This window comes from Chiloscyllium plagiosum, unplaced genomic scaffold, assembly GCF_037043375.1.
Source record: "Chiloscyllium plagiosum isolate Xiang-an unplaced genomic scaffold, Cpla_swu_hap1 HiC_scaffold_3, whole genome shotgun sequence".
Lineage (NCBI taxonomy): Eukaryota > Metazoa > Chordata > Chondrichthyes > Orectolobiformes > Hemiscylliidae > Chiloscyllium > Chiloscyllium plagiosum.
This window is the reverse complement of record NW_028270141.1, coordinates 40,220,139-40,240,834: the sequence shown is the minus strand read 5'-3', so window position 1 is coordinate 40,240,834 and position 20,696 is coordinate 40,220,139. Positions and strand designations below refer to the sequence as shown.

The following is a 20,696-nucleotide window of genomic DNA, read 5'->3' as shown; positions in this document are numbered from 1 at the left end:
CTGAGCTGACATCTTGAATCTTCAGTTCTGAAGTCAAAACTAATCCAATGGCATTCCAGTCTGTTGCAAACTCAGCAATATAAGCATTCCATCTGTTAACACTACAGGGGTCTGCCCAGGTACTTAACCGCAGACATACTGGAATAGATGCACTTAGGTCACTGCTCCAATGACTATCTAACCAGTTTTTATACAAAATAAACCCTTCACAGAACTGTCATTGATCTGCCTCGATTTTAAAATCAAAAATATGATGCATACAAACACATTTCATCACTAACAACAAAATAAAAACCATTTCTGAATTCCCATTTCAATTCATTTCAGGAACTTCTTGGGTACGGTGAATCGATTAGAACAATTTTTGTCCCTAAAGTACACATCACTGATGGTTATCATTGCTTGTGTATGCACAGATGTTGGTAGCATCACAGTGAAGCAACACAGATTTAAGATTCAGAGAAAGAAATTCAGGGATAGGACAGACAAAACTGCTTGCACTCCCTGAAGAGCAATGCCCTACTTTAATTTATCTAACAGTGCAGCCCTCACAGGTAACAGTATTTTATTCACAGAACATAGAACAGATACAGCATAGTACAAGCCCTTCAGCCCTTGATGTGTACTTTATCCTACTCTAAAGATCAGACAAACCTACATACCCTTCATTGTAATGACTTTCATGTGCCTATGCAAGAGTCGCTTAAAATGTCCCTAATGTATTTGACTCTACTACCACTGCTGACATCAATCAGGTTGACTGATGTTTATTGTTACTCAAAGAGACAGGAAGTGCATAGGACTGCATGGGAAGTTGACTGTGTATCTTTTTCTTGGGGGGCGGGGGGGGGGGAGGATCCTGTCTCTGTACGTCAGTGTCCATATGTATACTTGTGAAAGGGAGAGAACACATGTAAGTCTCCGTTTGATTGTCTGTGAGCAAGTGCTGGTTCTCATTAGCTGTAACAATAGCACTAATTATATTAAATGCTGAGTTGCTGCATATGCATGATCTTTGCTCATCTAGCAATGAGATTGCCAATTAATGCAGCCTTTTGCCTACCCTAGCAACTATTGCTGAACACTTGAGGCAACTCAAGACGACACAAAGATGGTCTTGCAATCTTCAGAGGATTCTTTTCAAATGATTGAAGAAATGTCAGCATCTACAAATACCTTAGCATTTTACAATCTTTCATTTCTAATGATATCAAAAAGGTTCAGTGGCACAGCCATGAAAATGCAGTTTGATCACAGTAATCATTTTACCATTGATAATGACTACGACATATGACTAACATCAAACAATTGATCATCCCAACTTCAGTTGAAGAAAGCATCTTTGGGAAGTTGCACCAAGTGCAAGATCAGAGCTCAGAGGGGTGGTGGCTTAAAGATTTGCATGAACAATGACTATGGAAGCAGTTACCAAATCACAAGATATTACAATATATGGTATCCCCGATTGGTCTTTTTGGACAATGGGCCAAATTTTCAAAGCAGTGCTTCAGTCACTTCACAGTCAATTCAGAATTTAAAACACATCACAAGTTACTGTGTAGACTTTGAATTTAATCAAAATGGTAAAATCATCTGCAAGAACATGAATCAAAAGACATCGTTGGTACTGCCAAAGGGACCATAAAAAAGGAACCGTCAGAATATCTTCAAATTACAGTTCAGCTATCCTCAGATTATTTCCTGGAATTAATTGAATGGCAAACCTGACAGTGGAGAACCTGAGACCATCAGGAAGGAAAGGAAAGACATTCTACCTTCTACCCAACAAACTATCATTCTTCCAAGTCCGAACAACATGCGTTCAGGGTGAATATGGAGAAACTTGGGGGAGTCGGTGTTGAATTTGGGTCTGAAAAGTTTACTCCATTGAATGCAATAAAGCACCATTCACTATGATGATGTCAAGATGACTTGGTAGACAGTAAAGTAGCATCTTGTGCTTGACAAACCCTAGATTTTAGTAGTAATGTACGGCCCACTCTTGTAACTTCTAAGTAGTTACAGAGATGCAATAAACTATAATCTGGTTTATCGTACAAGTCTTATCTTGTTAAATGAGAAGGTGACACTCGTATACATTAAATGACATACAAACTAAAAGAACCAACACATTTGGAACATATGGTTGGCAGCACACACAAGTCTCCAGAACCCATTCTCTAATTTCTAATATGCACACATTTGCATTTAGAGTCTCTTTTAATCTACATAGCATGGGCATCTTTTTTCTACTCGATCCTTGCTCGTTCTCCAAACCTTTTAGAATATCTATTATGGCCTTCAGATCAAAGTAAATGTTTTATAATGTGCCATAATAAATCTAATAACAGCTTTTAGCTACTGCACTACCGTGTTTTGTAAAGCAGCACTTCAATCTAGGAAAGCAGCAGAACATTATATCACACCTCATTTTTAAAAATTTAAAATATCAGGTAAATTTAAAGATAAACAAGCAAAGAATATAAATTTAATTGACAGTAAAACTTCTGAAATGGACAAAAATAATAGCCTCCTGTGCTGTGTCAAATGATTCTAATCTAAACAGTTGTTTGAAAATTCATTTTCTCTTCATGAATTTCAAATTGATCAGTTCTTTGAGCTTTCCCAATACATTATTAATACTAAACAGAATTTTTCTTTTAAAGTGCATTACTAAATTACTTCCTAAATTTTAAACATCTGACTATTCAATCTAATAAAAATCCTCAGTCATATACAGCAGAAATAGTCCCACAGCATTAGTCTGAATTACTGCTTTTGCTTCATTCTTGAACTGACATTGCCTCTTAAAAAATTATTTCTGTACTACTTACATTTTTTGGAACAAGCATTAAAACCAATACAATCTTATTATCACATCTTTATTCCCCATTTTTGCTCTTCCCCTGCCTCTACAGTCTAAATACTTAGATCTAAGACAAAAAAATAGCATATGCAATTTAAACCAGGATAACAAAACAAGTTACAGCCTTCTCATTCCACAATCAGTAGAAATCTTATATTCTGTCTTGGTATGTTTGAATATGCAAATCATTATTACCAGGGAATAGTTATCTTATTCCAAATCAAAATTGCTCAACTCACCAGCCCTCTTCAGCCCTAAACACTCATGTCACAAGGTTTACCAGGGGCTCGCTTATTATTTTATACAATACACACAATTTTTCAAAGGAACAACCTTCAGCACTGATACCCAGTAATGCTCTGCAGTGCTTAATGTGCTATGTTACATGATTCACACTGGGATATTACCTGCACACTGTCATAATTTGGAGATGCCAGTGTTGGTCTCTATCCTCCCCTTGGATGGATTCACAGCATCACATGACTGAACACACATTACAAGATTATTTATGCAGCAGATTACTGGATTATGTACAGAATTCTGCTCATGGTAAATAGAATACTATGCGGCTTTAAATTTACAACAATATTATTCTGCTGCTAAACCTGCCTAACAGTTTGCTTTTTTGGGGAATCAAAATATCCAAAGTCTTAAGTAAACACAATCTAAATATCAGACCTCAACTCTCATTCATCAGGAAACTTTGCAGACTGATTAATGTGTTGCTAAACTGTATTTTAAGGATTTTTAATATTTTAATATTGCATTATAGCTGAAATGGGGTAGGACTTTGTTTTTAATACATTATACTGGCAGATCTCCTGTCATATTGAACAAAATACAGTTTTAGATGGTCAGAAGTGTTATATTAGGTAATATCAAATGTATTAGATCCACTGTGCCAACAAGTACGTGTTTTCAAGCTGTAGCTGGATAAATATATCTACATAAAAAGATGAGTTCAGAATTCTCAGCATGAACAAATGAATGTACATCTGTTACAAACCAGTCTCTGAATCAAAAAAAACTTGCAAATTTTTTTTTCTGTATAGAATTATCTAAAAGAGCTTCTAAAATTCTTGTATTAGCATATTTAGAAGTAAATTTGAAACAGTAAATCCAAATACATCCCCAAAAAGCCCAACGATTGACAGTTTATTATTTAACAGATTCATTTAAAGAAGAATACTGACTTCATTGGTTGAGGGTGTCACATCCTACCTAGGCCCATTGCAAATTACATTCAAGGTGGTGGTGAGCTGCCTTCTTAAACTTCTGAAGTCCTTTTTTTTGGGGGGGGGGGTTGGGAAAAAGATAAGCATACTGTGTGACTTTCCAGCCAGCAACATTTTCGGAATTGTGGGGACAGGTCGCTATTTTGCTTCACATGAAAACATTATAGTTTTGGATAAAGTATGAACTCTAAATCCATGTAGAATGAGAGAGCTGACTCTTTGGGAAAGCTTTTGTTAATCAAAAAGTCAATTTTATGGTTCTTACTACACTATATGCAACCAAGCAAGAGCAAAATAAATCAGGGACAGTGATTTTGGGAAGAAAAGGTTTTTTCCAATTTGAATAATACTTAAAAACCAAATAAATTGTTCAATCCAAAAATAAATTTTGTAAGTCTTTGAAATCTACAAGCGATTTTTTTCTGTTGCTAATTTGGACAATTAACAAGACAGCAATTTATCAGCTTTGATTTGTGGTGAATCCAGTCTGGATGAAAAAAAATAGCTTCTGGTCTCGCCTCAGCAACAAAGCATGTCATGTCAGCTTTATTTTACCTATCACCTTACATAAATATTATGGGTTCTAATTTTAAATTTGTTCATGGGATATGGGTGACACTTACTGGGCCAACATGCATTGCATATGTCGAACTGCTTGGAGAAGGTGGTGGCAGCTGTTTTGAACTGCTGCAGGTTTAGGTTGCAAGTACACCCACAGTTCTGTTACAAAGAGAGTTCCATGATTTTGACCTAACAATAGCGAAGGTGTGGAATTTTAGCTCCAATTTAGGATTTTATGTGGCTTGGAGGAACTTGCAGATGGTGTTCCAATGTACCTCTGCTCTGGACCTTCTAGATGACACACGTTGCAGACTTGAAAAATGTCGTCAAAATAGGTCTGGATATGTTGCTGATAAAACAGTTTGGAAATAGAATCAGCAATGCACTTTTGTAGCAAACGTGGATACAGCTCTGCAGTCACCTTGCATGTACTTAGAGAATATGGGGAATTATGCAAAGATTGACATTTTATGTTTTAAAAACAGGCGACTGAAATGAGCAACAGATAAATTAAAAGCAGTGTTCAAAAAGGTGACTGGATGTCTTGAAAGAAGATGGCGACTACAAGTAAACAACTGTTTGATCAAGTAGTAACTGAAGTTCGAGTCGCAGACAATTTGGCACAGACTGGGTGTCCAGATGCAACTTTTGCTGGCAACAAGAGAACTTTATTGAACCAGTGATCAGTTATTGACAGAGACTTTTGGTGCTGCCACTTGGTGTCAGGTAACAGAATAGCTTGGTACTGAGAATAGGTTACAAAGAGTTTGGGGGTGCGGCAGGTAGGGAGCGGTTCGCAGAGAGACAGACACAGAAATATCAGCAGTAAAAGTTCACTAAACCTAAAAACCAGTTTACCTTTTCTCCAACAGTTATTGCAAGCTGACTTTTAGTTGATCAGTCAAACTTGTTAATGAGTGAACCACCCACTTTGTGCCCCTTATCAACGAGTGGAAGCATCCGGAAAAAGACGACCGAGGCAGCATTCTGGCCACAAGAGTCAGAAGGATCATTTCATCATTAGAAACTGGAAACCTGTCCTTCCCGTTTTTCTTCACTGTGCATAATGTATTTTACATTTGTCAATGTGTGTTCACGTGTATTTTAAAAAGGTTTATAACAGGGATTTGAGGTTAATTAATAGCATTATATACTGCTAATGTGCAACTGCCTACTTGTAGCTAGCATCAAAATTACTAGTAATAAATAGTTATTCTTGTTAAGTATAGAAACTTGGTCCCTGCTTTGTCAAACTGGGTCTGAAAGAAATCAGGTAAATTAGGGAACTTTGTGTGTATTTTATAAAATGTTTAATTCTTGTGACAACTCCAAGAGTAGCCGGTCTTGATTTCCAGCATGCTACCTTGACATTCCAATTGCAACATTTGCAGCTTAAAGTCGCATTTACCTATACAAGCTTCTCTTTCAGGGAAACATTAGGATACTATAACATGATGCTATAGACGCTGCAAACCGCACATTTCTAGAATTATATAGTGCGGATTCAGCATGTCAGGAGGTCAGTCTCACATCCCTCAGAATGAGCAATTCACCTACAGCCAATCGCTTACCTTTTCCCTGCGCCCTGAAAATAGTTTTGTTTTTTCAGTAATGATCCAATTCCTTTTTAAAAGCCCTATTTGATCCTACCACTACCAAACTCTCAGGCACTGCTTCCCAGATTTGAAATACTTGCTATTTGGAAACTTTTTTTTCCCCAAATCACCACTGCTTACTTGTTTGCAGTTACTTTAGATCTGTGCTCCTAATTCTCAATACTATCACAAGTGTGAAGTTTGTTCCCATCTACTTCTGCCCAAGCACCCTATGACTATGAATACCTATAAGAAAGGTCACCTCGACAGTACAAACCTCTCCAGTTTTTCCATTAATGTTTTATGAATCCCAAGTTACTCCAACAATAGAAACACTTAACTGCCAGAGATAGTAATGCCATAAAATAGTGGCAAGATTTGATCAATGGTATACCCCCATTTTAGTCCAGAATGCCTTATTTGATTATGCTTTGGAGCTGAAGCAATGTTTATATTATTTGACCAATAATAGCTATGGTAAAGGAAAGTCATAGTCAAATTCAAATCCAATTTCAATCTTATGCAATACTTTAGAGGTTTTATTCAATAAAATTCAGTCAAAGATCTTAGAACAGTTAAAACAGGATTCAAAATCACTTTGCAAAATCGTATTTTAGGAGGAATATTAATTCAGAATCAATAGAAAGGAACAAAAAATTTTTGGATATGGTAAAGTTAAAATTGAGTTGTGAATACATTGTCATTTAGAAGGTTTGTAGCTCAGGTTGAGGTTTAGGGTGTAGGTTTGCTCGCTGAGCTGTAGGTTTGATATCCAGACGTTTCATTACCTGGCTAGGTAACATCATCAGTGGCGACCTCCAAGTGGAGTGAAGCTGTTGTCTCCTGCTTTCTATTTATATCTTTCTCCTATTTTTCATCCGTGTGTAGGGCTATGAGGGAGAGGGGGTCGTTTTGTGGCTAGCTGGTGTTCACACGGATGAAAAAAACCACCATTTCAACTGGGACAACACGTCTATCCTGGGACAGGCTAAGCAAAGACATGCCAAAGAATTCCTAGAGGCCTGGCGCTCCAATCACAACGCCATAAACAAGCACATAGATCTAGATGCCATCTATCAACCCCTCAGCAAACGAACAGGAAATGACATCACCACAAACCCCAGGAACCCCATCCAGGAGAAAGATATAAATAGAAAGCAGGAGACAACAGCTTTGCTTCACTTGGAGGTCGCCACTGATGATGTTACCTAGTCAGGTAATGAAACGTCTGGATATCAAACCTACAACTCAGTGAGCAAACCTACACCCTAAATTGTCATTTAGAAAATGGACAATGTTGATGTGTTGCATTTACTGCTCTACTAATCGAGACTTCTGGAATAATTTGTCAAATAACAATGTATTTAATAGAAACTCAATCTTCTAGTCATGAACAGTAAAACTATTGCAAACACCCACTTTAAAAATAAATCTCAGAAGTACTGCTGCACAGGTTGCTGCATTTTGCTGCATTCAACATATGTTATGATTATGCAATCTCAAGAGATACCAGCAGTTGATTTTTTGCTTCAAGCGCTGACTTTGTATTCAGCCCCAGCTGAATCAGTGCATTGTGCAGAATTGTGCTGTATCTGGTATCCATAAATTAAACACCCTCAAGCAGCAGAACCACCAAACATTCTTTTCTACCCCCCCCCCCCCCAATCTCCACTAATTACCATTTCAAAAGGCTAAATTCTGCATCACTCCAGGAAGACGGCAAACACTTCAGTGAATTTGCACATGCTAGAATACATACCAGCAAATTCAAGATAGCAGGCTCTTGTTACAGTCCTCCCATAATACAACTTTCAAAATGAAGAAGGTTCTGATTGAGTGAACTAACTGCAAAACTAAAATGTTGTTCAGTGCAAACTGCCATGTACAAAAGCTCTCTTTAGATTGTCACAGCATGAGCCATGACCACAGCATCTGCAAACCCTCTGGTGTTCCCTTCCCCCATTCGAAAAGCACAAAACAGTGAAGGTAACACTGAAACTACTATTTCTCATCTGGGAAAAGCTCAGTTCCTTCCTAATGTTTAGCTCATCAGCATAAAATTAGCACAATCAGCACATCACATCAGCACAGAAATCCAAATTGGAATCATTTCACATGCAGTAGCCCTTCAATGATTTTCCACAATTCTTCAACAACTAGTGTCACAGATCAGCAGTGTGAACCCTCAGCTTTAATATTAGTCTGTGGCCTGAGATCAAGTTATTCATACAACAAATTCTTATTTAAATCTTTTGAGCGCAGCTTGAAATGAAATAAACAGGATGAGTATTAATTTGGATCTATCAACAGTATTTTTTACTATTGCTTCACAAAACCCAGCATGCAGTTCTCACCAAGGAATTAGATTGCTATTTTAGCATTTGAAGCCAGCTACCACACACTTTAGCCCTCAATGTAAGTGAATTAACCAGATAACACATTTCAGAGCTCCAATATCGATGTACTGTGTCAAATTTCTGATCCAACAGAACACTATTCTCAAGATATGTTTTTAATTTTTTCAGGAAAAGATTTCCTTATATTTTGTGGGTGATGATCCAAAATGCTCAGTTATTTAGATATCAAGATGAGTCGTAGTAGCTTCATGCAACTACAACAATCTGTTTTACTTTGCAATATCTGGAAACTTCCGTTATGAATGACAAAGAATCTGCAAGAAATTTAAAAACAGTCTAATTAGGAGGGGAAGAAAAGCATGGTCCAAATTCAAAGCAGCTGCACCTTACATGTTTTCTGAAATCCCTTTGAAACTGCTTGATATATATGGTGTTACAGTGATCACGGCTCCATTTGCTGTTCCAACATTGAACTGCAAAGTCAAGTTGCTCAAAATGGCAAGAGTTTAGTACTCCAGCTTTCCACTTTTTATTTAAAATAATTCAAAGCATTATTACTAACTATACTTGATTACTGATTAAACTTCATAATTTGTCCAAAGACAAGTATTGTAAAGCCAGAGTGTTGAAGAAATAACAAATAAAGGGACATCAACAGTTTACATGCAATATAGAAATTTTATGCACTTGTAAATTTAGCTCTTCCTTGGTGATAAGACAGTAAACCTTCCACTTCTAAGATGAATCTTACATTAAAAAGAGAAACTCAAACACAGACAGGGTTAGTCTGCAGATCTAAGCTGTAAAATTACTTTTAAAATTAAAAATTACTATCAACTTGCATATTAATCAAAAAAACCATCAAGAATTTGTTGAAGGTAAATTCTATTTAACTCACTTGAGTGTTTGATGAGGTAAGAGGGATGGTTTATGATAGCCATGTGTTTGATGTGGTGTGCATCAACTTCCAAATGGCATTTGGTCCTTAACAAAGTTGACATCCGTGGAAAAGGAAAAGGCCAGTAACACCATGGACACAAAGCTGATTGAACAACTGGAAAATGCAATGAAAATGATGCTTTCTGGAACTGGGGGTGATATTCAGCGAGGTTTCCCATGGGTTGGAAATGGAACCCTGCTTTTCTTGATTATATTATTAATGTCGACTTTGGCGTACAGAGGACAAATTTCAAAATTTGCAAACAACAGAGGCAGTTAGAAATAGCACTTGGGCGAATGGGATCAAAGGTTATGGGGCGAAAGCAGGATTAGGCTATTGAGTTGGATGATCAGCCATGATCATAAACAAATGGCACAAAGGGCTGAATGGCCTCTTCCTATCTTCTATGTTTCTATGACACAGAGCTTGCACAGGTTCCCTTCTGTATAATTAATGAAGGTAGAAAGACAGATTGAAAAGTGGTTCACAAAGCATCAGGGATCCTGGGCTTTGTAAAGAGTGTATAAAACCAAAGACGTTCTGATGAATTTGGAGAAAACATGGATTCTGCCTTCATTTGACCACTGTGTCCATTACTGGCCACCATCTCAGTAGCAATCTGAAAAAAAACCACCATTTCGACTGGGACAACACATCTATCCTGGGACAGGCTAAGCAAAGACATGCCAGAGAATTCCTAGAGGCCTGGCACTCCAACCACAACGCCATAAACAACCATATAGATCTAGATGCCATCTATCAACCCCTCAGAAAACAAACAGGAAATGACATCACCACAAACCCCAGGAACCCCATCCAGGAGAAAGATATAAATAGAAAGCAGGAGACAACAGCTTCGCTTCACTTGAAGGTCGCCACTGATGTTACCTAGCCAGGTAATGAAACGTCTAGATATCAAACCTACAGCTCAGCGAGCAAACCTACACCCTAAACCTCAACCTGAGCTTCACAAACCTTGCAATCTGAAGACATTACAGTAGATTCAGGAAAGATTCACGAGAATGGGGATTCAGGGTCGAGAAACATTCTATGACAAGGATAGATTAAAGAAATTGTTCAGAAGCTTTTCTTGGAGTAGAGAAAATTAAGAGATGATTTAGAATGTTACATGTCAGGGACACAGTAGATAGGGAGATGCCCTGCTTGCTAGCAAAAGAGTCAAAATCGAAAGGATGCTGATTTAAAATAAATAACAAAAGTACCAACAACGGTGAATGTTTTTTAAACAAAACAACACTGCACATAGTTAGAATCTGAACTGCTGAATGAGTATGATGGCAGCATATTGAAGTAGTCTTCGGAGGAGAAGTGGATTTTTACTTTTTACTTCAAGGCATGTGTTGTTGCAGGCAACACCAACATTTACTGCATATTTGCAAGGTTGGTGGTGTGTTGCATTTTTGATGCACTGCAGTCACTAGGGTCCAAGTCTGCCCACAGTGCTGTAAGAAAGGGAGATCCAGGATTTGACGCAGTGTTAACGAAGAAACCATACAATTCCCAGTCAGATTGGTGTGGGGATTGCAGAGCAACTTGCAGCTTATGTACCCACGCAATTGTTGCCTTCTGTGATTTTCTGTCTCTGTTCTGAAGAGTCGCCAGAGTTAAAACGCTAACTCGGCTTTCTTCCCACAGGTATTGGCAGACCTGAGTTTTGCCAGTGATTTTTATTTTTGTTTCAACTGTCCAGCCTCTGCACTTTTGTTTTATTCTACTTTTATCTTTCTAGATGGTGGCAGTCAAAGTTTTGGTCAAAGCAGCATTAGTGGGTTGTGAGAGTGCATTTTGTAGACATACACTGCTGCCTGAGTACATTGTCAATTTAAGCAATGTTTCGGGATGTAGTGCCAGCCAAGTGGATTACTTTGTCCTAGATTGGGTCAAACCTTCTTGAGTCACTTTCCTGACTTGTGCCTTGTACAATGTGAGCAGGCTTTGGGGAGACAGTACCTGAAGCAACAAGATTCAGCAGCACTACAAGGAAAGGGTAAAGAGGCAAGCTACTATGACAAAGAGTTAGCACAGAGACAGTGGGCTGAATGGTCTCTATTTACACTGCAATCATTCCATGATTATCTCTCCAAAAACAGTACTGTACCATGTTACCACTATTAATCTAATGAATCACAGTTTGCTTTCTCAGTTTCAAAGTCTCATTATTCAGGAGAAGATTTAGCAAGCTGACAAAATCCAGTCCAGAAGCAACCTTTATGCTACATCATGGTAGAGATTTAGTTGAACACTCACAATTTTAGCTGTTTTCAGTAATGTGTGCTAATGATCATAATATTAAGAACAACACTTTTCAACACTGCCAAATTAAAAGAATGTGTTGCAGGACAGCACGTACTTACATAGCCCATCGCACAGCTGCCATCATTATCAATACAATTTCAAAGCAAGATATTCAATTCCCTCTATTCATTGAAAACTGCAAATAATCAACCGTTGCCCTGACAACTTTTAAGTCTGAAGACTGAGCTTACTTAAGGCTGTAGAACATGCAGGATAGCCTCTTCTCTAACTCCACTGACCAATGTTTTCAACAGCTGTTGCATTGAAATTTTAGAAATCAGTGTACAATAGAAGCTTCTTTACTGAAGACAACATTTAAAAAACCAAAATGATTGTTGGAAGTTTAACAGTAAATAGAAACTGTCTTCTGGAAAACATTTTTCTATCAATGTTCCAGTTCCTTTGTAGATTTGTTACAGCCAGACTTTCCAAGATAATTCTTATCTGTATTTCAGTAATTCCACATGGATCTCACTGGGATTGGCAGTGTACCATTACAAGGAACAGCATACACAAAATATTAAAAAGTGGATAGTTTATGCAAAACGCTTCAGTTGTGGGCAAAAACAACAGAGTCACTCTGACATCTCGTCAGACCAATAATCATTTAATTGGCTTACTTAAAAATAAGCATAATACTATTCATCTTTTAATATTGAGTTATAAAGCCATTAGCTTCTATAGAACATAGAACATAGAAGAATACAGCGCAGTACAGGCCCTTGGGCCCTCGATGTTGCGCCGATCCAAGCCCACCTAAACTACACTAACCCACTATCCTCCATATACCTATCCAATGCCCTCTTAAATGCCCATAAAGAGGGAGAGTCCACCACTGTTACTGGCAGGGCATTCCATGAACTAACGACTCGCTGAGTGAAGAACCTACCCCTAACATCAGTCCTATATCTACCCCCCCTTAATTTAAAGCTATGCCCCCTTGTAATACCCGACTCAATACGCGGGAAAAGGTTCATACTGTCGACCCTATCTAACCCCCTAATCATCTTGTACACCTCAATCAAGTCACCCCTAAACCTTCTTTTCTCTAGTGAAAACAGCCCCAAGTGCCTCAGTCTTTCCTCATACGATTTTCCTTCCATACCAGGCAACATCCTGGTAAACCTCCTCTGCACCCGTTCCAATGCCTCCACATCCTTCCTATAGTATGGCGACCAAAACTGCACACAATATTCCAGATGCGGCCGTACCAGAGTCTTATACAACTGCATCATGACCTCAGGACTCCGGAACTCAATTCCTCTACCAATAAAAGCCAGTACGCCATATGCCTTCCTCACCGCACTATTTACCTGGGTGGCAACTTTCAGAGATCTGTGTACATGGACACCAAGATCCCTCTGCTCATCCACACTACCAAGTATCCGACCATTAGCCCAGTACCCCATCTTTTTGTTATTCTTCCCAAAGTGAATCACCTCGCACTTAGCTACATTGAATTCCATCTGCCACCTTTCTGCCCAGCTCTGCAGCTTCTCTATATCCTGCTGTAACCTGCCACATGCTTCCTCACTGTCAACAACTCCTCCGACTTTCGTATCATCCGCAAACTTGCTCACCCAACCTTCTAACCCCTCTTCCAGGTCATTGATAAAAATGACAAACAGCAATGGTCCCAAAACAGATCCTTGCGGAACACCGCTAGTGACGGCACTCCATGAAGAAACTTTGCCATCAACTACTACCCTCTGTCTTCTTCCATCCAGCCAATTCCTAATCCAAACCTCCAACTCACCCTCAATGCCATATCTCCGTATTTTCTGCAGTAGCCTACCATGGGGAACCTTATCAAACGCCTTACTAAAATCCATATATACCACATCTACCGCTTTCCCCTCATCAACCTCCTTCGTCACCTTTTCAAAGAATTCAATAAGGTTTGTGAGGCACGACTTGCCCTTCACAAAACCATGCTGACTTCTGCCCAGACTGACTAAAAAACAATGTCAAACAGTGTCATTTTTATATAAACAGTACTGTCAGAGGTGAAAACTATTCAGAACTATATACAATGGTTTTGCCCAAAGCATTGGATTCGCCTTTCAAACCTTGTCACAATCAAAATGTATTAAGTAATTATAATAAATGAAGTATTGCTTTAATATATAAGTGCTGCAAATACTACGTCTAATTTACTACCACGTTTTCCTAAATTCCTAATCCATACCCTTATGTGAAGACAAAAATAAAGCTCTGCAAGGTTATCACGACAAACGCTGCCACGAGGGCTAAAGCAAATAAACGGAGCAAATTTTGTAGAAATTGTAATTATTATCGGTCATTTGTTGTTCATTTACCATGAATATATATGGACTGTAATGAAAATACTTAAAGATACCTTTTAACTAGTGTTAAATAAGTGTTGAAGGTGATCAATTACATTGTTCCTAGGCAGCGGCAGTGGAATCATTACAAGTTGGCGGGATTTTCAGTTGTAGATAACGCAATGTTACTTAGTGGACATGAATCAAAAACACGTCCTTGAAAGATGTATGATATTAATATGTACACATAATCCGCTATGGTTGAAGGGAGCATTGATCAACAAAACGAAATCTGCCGCAATGTTCGTTTCTCCGTGCGACGATTTCACAATTTGTAATAAACCATTGTGAAATAATGCTAATGATTAGCTTGCACCCCATAATCAGCTTCAAATATTAATTGTAGCGGTGTTGTACCAAGTTCTAGGCGTAGACTTATGGACAGTGCACTAAAAGGTGCAAAATAGTCAACAGTACTGACCACTAAAGAAAATATCCATGTGGTAAGAATTCTGTTGCAAACTCAACTCAGAAATTCTACTGTGTAGTAATTCTAAGCCATCTAGCGGACAAATCTAGGAGGCAGGAAAATATACAATCAAACCAATTTCTCAGAAAAAAAATGTATCAACCAATGCCCTCAACTTCCAGAAAAACAAGGTAATGCGCAATTGGAATCCCAGTAGGGCTCACACTTCTCAACGATAAGTCTGCATTCAGAGTCCGAATCAACGAAATATTTTATTAGTTACCAGGGTCCGGTGGATTTTACGGGTTCGTGAGTGAGGGGCAACTACGCGGAAAGGGAAGATGATAGGGACTTGGAAAACAAATTCTTTTGTTTCAACAGAAGATAATATATGGGTAAATAAATAAGCTGGACCACCTGGTTTTCCTCGCCGAATCGATATCCACACCAGCCCTCAAAAACAGATCTTTTGTGGAAAATATCCCGTTATTCCTGACCGGTTTCGTGATCCAGAAAACATCAATAATACAACCAACCAGAGGAGGGTCTGTTGTCCTGCCTTCGGAAATTGGTGGTCGGTGGAGAGACCTTGCTGAGCGCTCTCTGCCATGGGGGTAATCCTGAATGGATTGGAGCTGCGGGAAGTGAATATTTATGGAGACGCCAGGACGGGTGGGAGGAAATTGTCGTGAATAAATAAAAAAATACTACTTCTAAGCGGGGGAAGGGACCAAGTAGCAACCCATCTGCCCACCAACAGCAGTAAGCCCTGCCACACCTCAACAGACCGAGCGAGCCCAGTTAAAGGTGAACTCTCATCACCGGGCTCCCCTCTTTAAAAAGAACACTGACTTGTCAACACGCCGCCGCTTCGCAATCTCCCTTTCAGCTTCGTCCTACCTGAAGTCGCGGCGCTCGGAGCCGGACATACAAACTGGATCGTTTCATCTAGTCCCGAAGCTATGCAACAGCATAGAACCACTAACCGATCCTGATCCCAATCCACAGATCCCAGCCTCCGATTGCCACTGCAAGAGCAGCAGCAGCACCACCTCCCACAGCCAGTAGGCTGGGAAAGTTTTCACATTCTCCCGCACCTCTACCCAACCTGACGCCAGATGTCCCTCCCCTCACCCACCGGCCATACACTCACCCCATTGGTCATCCGCCCTCCACGCCCCGCGAGGGCATTGCAACCGCGCTTTCCATTGGTCACCGCACCGCCTCCTCCGCCCCTTCTATTAATTGCGCAGCGAAATCTGTGGCTTGAAGGCATGCTGGGATGTGTAGTTATTTTGCGGCCCTTCCCCTAGAGAAATTGGGAACTAATTGATCGGGAAACAAACTACAACTCCCGGAGGGCAACGCGCGATTCCAGCCAGGTTTCGCGATACTTTTCGGGCGCTGTTGCTAAGGTTTCGGCTTTGAAGCTTCTCCGGACGAAGTTTGCTCGAGTTTTCGTTACCCAGAAACGTTATCGCACGGAGAGAGGGGTAAATCAAGCCTCCCGTCATTATGACCATCAGTGAGAGTGCAGCCAAAGCGCCCACCATGGAAACGTTGTTTTCCTTGGAGCTGTTGGTGGATAATGTGCGACTTGAGCCTGGGCCTTGGACTCCCGGACCTGGACCTTTGTTTGCGGTGGCTTTCAGGCTGTTAGACTTTCCAACCTTACTTGTCCATCAAATTGAACCGGAGCGAGCGGAATGTATACGGCGGAGCTGGGTGTCCGACAAGGAGAAAGCGATCCCTGAACGAGCACCCTATGGTTCTGACGTCCCGTTCAGCAAAGGGAAATCGTGCCTATTCAAGATCAGCCTAGCGTCCCTGCACAGCCATTTGAGCAACACACCTTTGTACGTCATGCTGCTGGACGTCTTCCCTCGGGTACCCAAGTTCCTTGGCAGTTGCCTAATTTCTCTAGCAGATGCGGTGGATAAAATCAGAAGAGAAGTTGAGGAGATCGGGATGCCGTCCATGCATGGTAGTAAGGGTCTCCACGCTTTGTACAATCTCATGGGCAGAAAAGTCGGCTACATTTCGGTGGGATACAGACTCTTGAGTTTGGGGGCGGCTTTACTGCCGCATGATCAAGAGAACGTGACTGGCGGAATGTTAGATGTCAAAGAACTTCCACTCAAAACCGTGGAAGCGCCAGTTTTGTCCGATGTTAATAAAAAGTGCGAGGAGTTTATGTCTCAACATAGCGGTAAAACATTATTTATTTCTGCAAAAAGCCCCGACCGGCTGGTGGATAATCGGATTCTCGACCAAAAAGTGCAAATACTCGATAGTGAGGTACCTGTTGTCATCTCGATGCCAAAGGAGGAAAAGCGTAAACCGCGCAAACCGACTGAGGGGGAACCCATGGAACACCAACTGGGACTGCGAAGATTAGAAACTGAACGAAGTGTGGATTTAGATGTAGACAATGTCTTTTGTCCACCCCCTATGTATTACACACGGTCAACAAATGAATCCAAAGAAAAAATAGCTGAAGTACGCAGAGTAGTCGAACCCGATACAATGTCAGCTCCATTGGAGGAACAAGATACGGATGATGCTGGTGGATCGTTCGATATTAAACAGAATGTAAATTATTCTCATCTGCCTGTAAGTCAGTCGGAAACTACATCTAGGTTAAAGCCACAAGTATACGATACAAGCCCACAGTTTGATCCATGTAATAACATCAGTCAGTTACCTTTATTAAATGCGCTTCTAATAGAACTTTCTTTGCTACATAATCAGGTTCCCCAGGGGATTCCTCTTCCCGTTCACCCTAAACTTACATGGCTTTACAGTGGATTAGAGAATGATTCACCCAAAGTTCATAAACCAATTCGTACAACAGAACCGGAGCATCCAAAGCCTACCAGTTCAAATTTAAAGATTCAAAAAGAAAAGTTTCAAAAACACATGATATCTCTAAAGCACTTTGATAAAGAAAATACAACAAAGCAAACTAATACAAAGAACAAATCTAAGCATCCAAAAAGAAAGCTGGCGTATGGATTAACACACACATTGCGGTTAAGACTCCAGAAGACAAACCCAGAAATGCTGATATTGCATGAGCAAAGGGAGCTGTCAAGAAATAAACAACTGAAAGAGAGAAAGACTGCAGCAACATATTGTAAAAGCAAAAGTGGTCCATCAACATTTCTTCAAGAAAATCAGTACCTTCCTGGAACGTTTTCTTTCCAAAGTGGCTATTTTGAAGAAAACATTGAAACATTAATTGAAAATAGTATTGAACTAGACTCTCTCCATTCTCCAAAAGTTCTCGGAAGTAGAAAAAATAAAAACACAGGTAATTTTGGAGAAACATCCAAACTGGAAAATGTCACTAATAAAGAACAGATGTGTGTTCAAACTCTGGGACCAACTTCAAAAGTGTCAAACTTTCAGATGTTGCAAAATGCAACAAATGACAGGATACTTGTTAGAGAAGATGTAAAGATCAATGTACCCAAAACTTTCAATCTGGATTCTGACCACCATGTCAGTGACAGAGTTAACAGGGCAGAGAATGTGCTGCAGACTTCAGAAATTAATCCTGTCTCCATAATTTATTCAACAAAAGCAGAAGACAGCGATGCACAGATTTCCTCTAATAGCTATAATGACTGCGCTGACCCAAAGTATTCTGAGGACTTCACAAGTCCTGAAGCAACAGGATTCTCAGAAGATTTTACCAGTCCTGAGCCTACAAGCAAATGTACAGATAATTTGGATAGTAGTATAGAGGCAGCCTCCACTATGGTGAAACATACGAATTCTAACAATGAGTTAGAATCTAACCTTTCGAAACATTTCAATAATGGAGCAGCTCAAAGTGAGAGGGAAGACGATTCAGTTCTATTACCTATACCATCCCAGCAATCTCCAATTCGATCTTTAAAAGGAATATCCAATGTGAAAAGTCATCATCAGAAAGTGGCTGCCTCAAATCTATCTAATGATGCTACCAGCTCAGAGGTAAATCAATTTAGAAACACATTGAACCTAACAAGCAAAGAAGAAAATAAGAAACAACTTGAGTCAACTCTATTTCACAGAGACATCAATCCAGTTAGCATAGAGCTCCCCAGGCTTTCAAGTTCAATGACTGGATGCAAGGCTTTAGAGGACAGCCAATCTTTGGGGCCATCCCAAATGAGTTCCTACATACCATCCAGTGTGTCTGACCTTGTTAGTGGTGAACTTGAAATTAACACAACAGATGTTCAAAAAGATGGCAGTGAATTGGATGCGACAGGAATGGCCAATGAGTGCATGCACATTTCTGAACTAATAACCAACAAACTTCCTGGATATACTTTATGATGTCATCATTGAAGTTACTTTGTAATTGTACTGGGCATCCTTAGACTGCATATTAGTTACGTACATTTCTTTTGACCCATAAGTAAACTTTATCTGCCCACTATGCTACTTATAATCAATGTGACTACCTATATGCGCAAAAGAGATGTGCAGTTTTAGGCCTCTTCCTGAAAGTGTTCTTCTTCTTGTCCTTTGGAACAGTAAAGAACACCCTCCTTCAATCTCCTTCCTTCATTCTCCAATTCACTTACATTCCACCTTCATTTTCTACCATTTAACTGTAGCTTGAGCTCTACAAGTCTGTACCAGTGGCTTCTCTTTACAGCACTAGAGAGATATCTTTAACCCACAATTCTTCCTCGCTATGCTGCCTTTCAAAAGCATCATATGTTAGGTCCAGCTATACATGTAATAAAAATAGAAAATGCTAGAAATATTCAGGTTAGACAGCTGGAGAAAAGTTGGCCCTGTATTTTTTGAGACAGCTGCCTGACCTCCTGATTATATTCAGCATTGTCTATTTTTATTTCAGATTTCTAGTAGTATTTTTCTTGACAACACCCAACGTGAAGTCTCCAACACCTCACATGATCCCTCCACTGGCTATTTTGGGAAGACTGCTTATTTAGCAAAGCATACATTGTACATTTTCTCCTGCTAAATATTGGGAAGAAGGAAACCACTGTCCTTGTAACAGCTATAGATTCCTAAAGCTTCACAAAGATACTAGCCAATCATTTGCTTGAAACAAACTGTGTCAGATTTGTGATGACGTTCTTGTGAGACTTGTGATGAATTCCTAATGAAGGGCTTATGCCTGAAACATCGATTCTCCTGCTCCTCAGATGCTGCCTGACCTGCTGGGCTTTTCCAGCACCACACTCTTGACTCTGATCTCCAGCATCTGCAGTCCTCACTTTCTCCATTTGTCAAATTTGACGACAAGATCAAATTCTACAACAAGCATAAGAGGTACAGTTAGTAAGTTTGCAGATGGCACCAAAATTGGAGGTATAGTGGACAGCGAAGAGGGTTACCTCAGATTACAACAGGATCTTGACCAGATGGGCCAATGGGCTGAGAAGTGGCAGATGGAGTTTAATTCAGTTAACTGCGAGGTGCTGCATTTTTGGGAAAGCAAATCTTAGCAGGACTTATACACTTAATGGTAAGGTCCTAGGAGTGTTGCTGAACAAAGAGACCTTGGAGTGCAGGTTCATAGCTCCTTGAAAGTGGAGTCGTAGGTAGATAGGATAGTGAAGAAGGCGTTTGGTATGCTTTCCTTTATTGGTCAGAGTATTGAGTACAGGAGTTGGGAGGTCATGTTGTGGCTGTACAGGACATTGGTTAGGCCACTGTTGGAATATTGCATGCAATTCTGGTCTCCTTCCTATCGTAAAGATGTTGTGAAACTTGAAAGGGTTCAGAAAAGATTTACAAGGATGTTGCCAGGGTTGGAGGATCTGAGCTACAGGGAGAGGCTGAACAGGCTGGGGCTGTTTTCCCTGGAGCATCGGAGGCTGAGGGGTGACCTTATAGAGGTTTACAAAATTATGAGGGGCATGGATAGGAAAAATAGGCAAAGTCTTTTCCCTGGGGTCGGGGAGTCCAGAACTAGAGGGCATAGTTTTAGGGTGAGGGTGAGAGGGGAAATATATAAAAGAGACCTAAGGGGCAACGTTTTCATGCAGAGGGTGGTACGTGTATGGAATGAGCTTCCAGAGAATGTGGTGGAGGCTGGTA

At 39.9% G+C, this 20,696-nt stretch overlaps 2 protein-coding genes across 5 annotated transcripts in view; one reads left to right on the top strand and one right to left on the bottom strand.

Moving 5' to 3' along the window:
- The window catches only part of sipa1l2a (signal-induced proliferation-associated 1like 2, genome duplicate a), a 598,903-nt gene extending 582,986 nt beyond the window's left edge, over positions 1-15,917 (bottom strand). For 2 of the 4 annotated variants that reach the window (XM_043680159.2, XM_043680179.2), the window contains exon 1: positions 15,525-15,663. The gene's annotated coding sequence lies outside the window, so the exon portion shown is untranslated. Of the gene's footprint in view, positions 1-15,183; positions 15,362-15,524; positions 15,664-15,777 lie in introns of those variants that run through there. The other 2 variants (XM_087978567.1, XM_087978565.1) reach the window with 2 other exon arrangements.
- An 81-nt stretch (positions 15,918-15,998) lies between these two features.
- Positions 15,999-19,056, top strand: LOC122542469 (microtubule-associated protein 10). Its single transcript, XM_043680206.2, has one exon. The coding sequence runs from the start codon at positions 16,140-16,142 to the stop codon at positions 18,951-18,953; it is 2,814 nt and encodes a 937-aa protein (XP_043536141.2). The 5' UTR covers positions 15,999-16,139; the 3' UTR covers positions 18,954-19,056.
- The last annotated feature ends 1,640 nt before the right edge of the window (positions 19,057-20,696 follow it).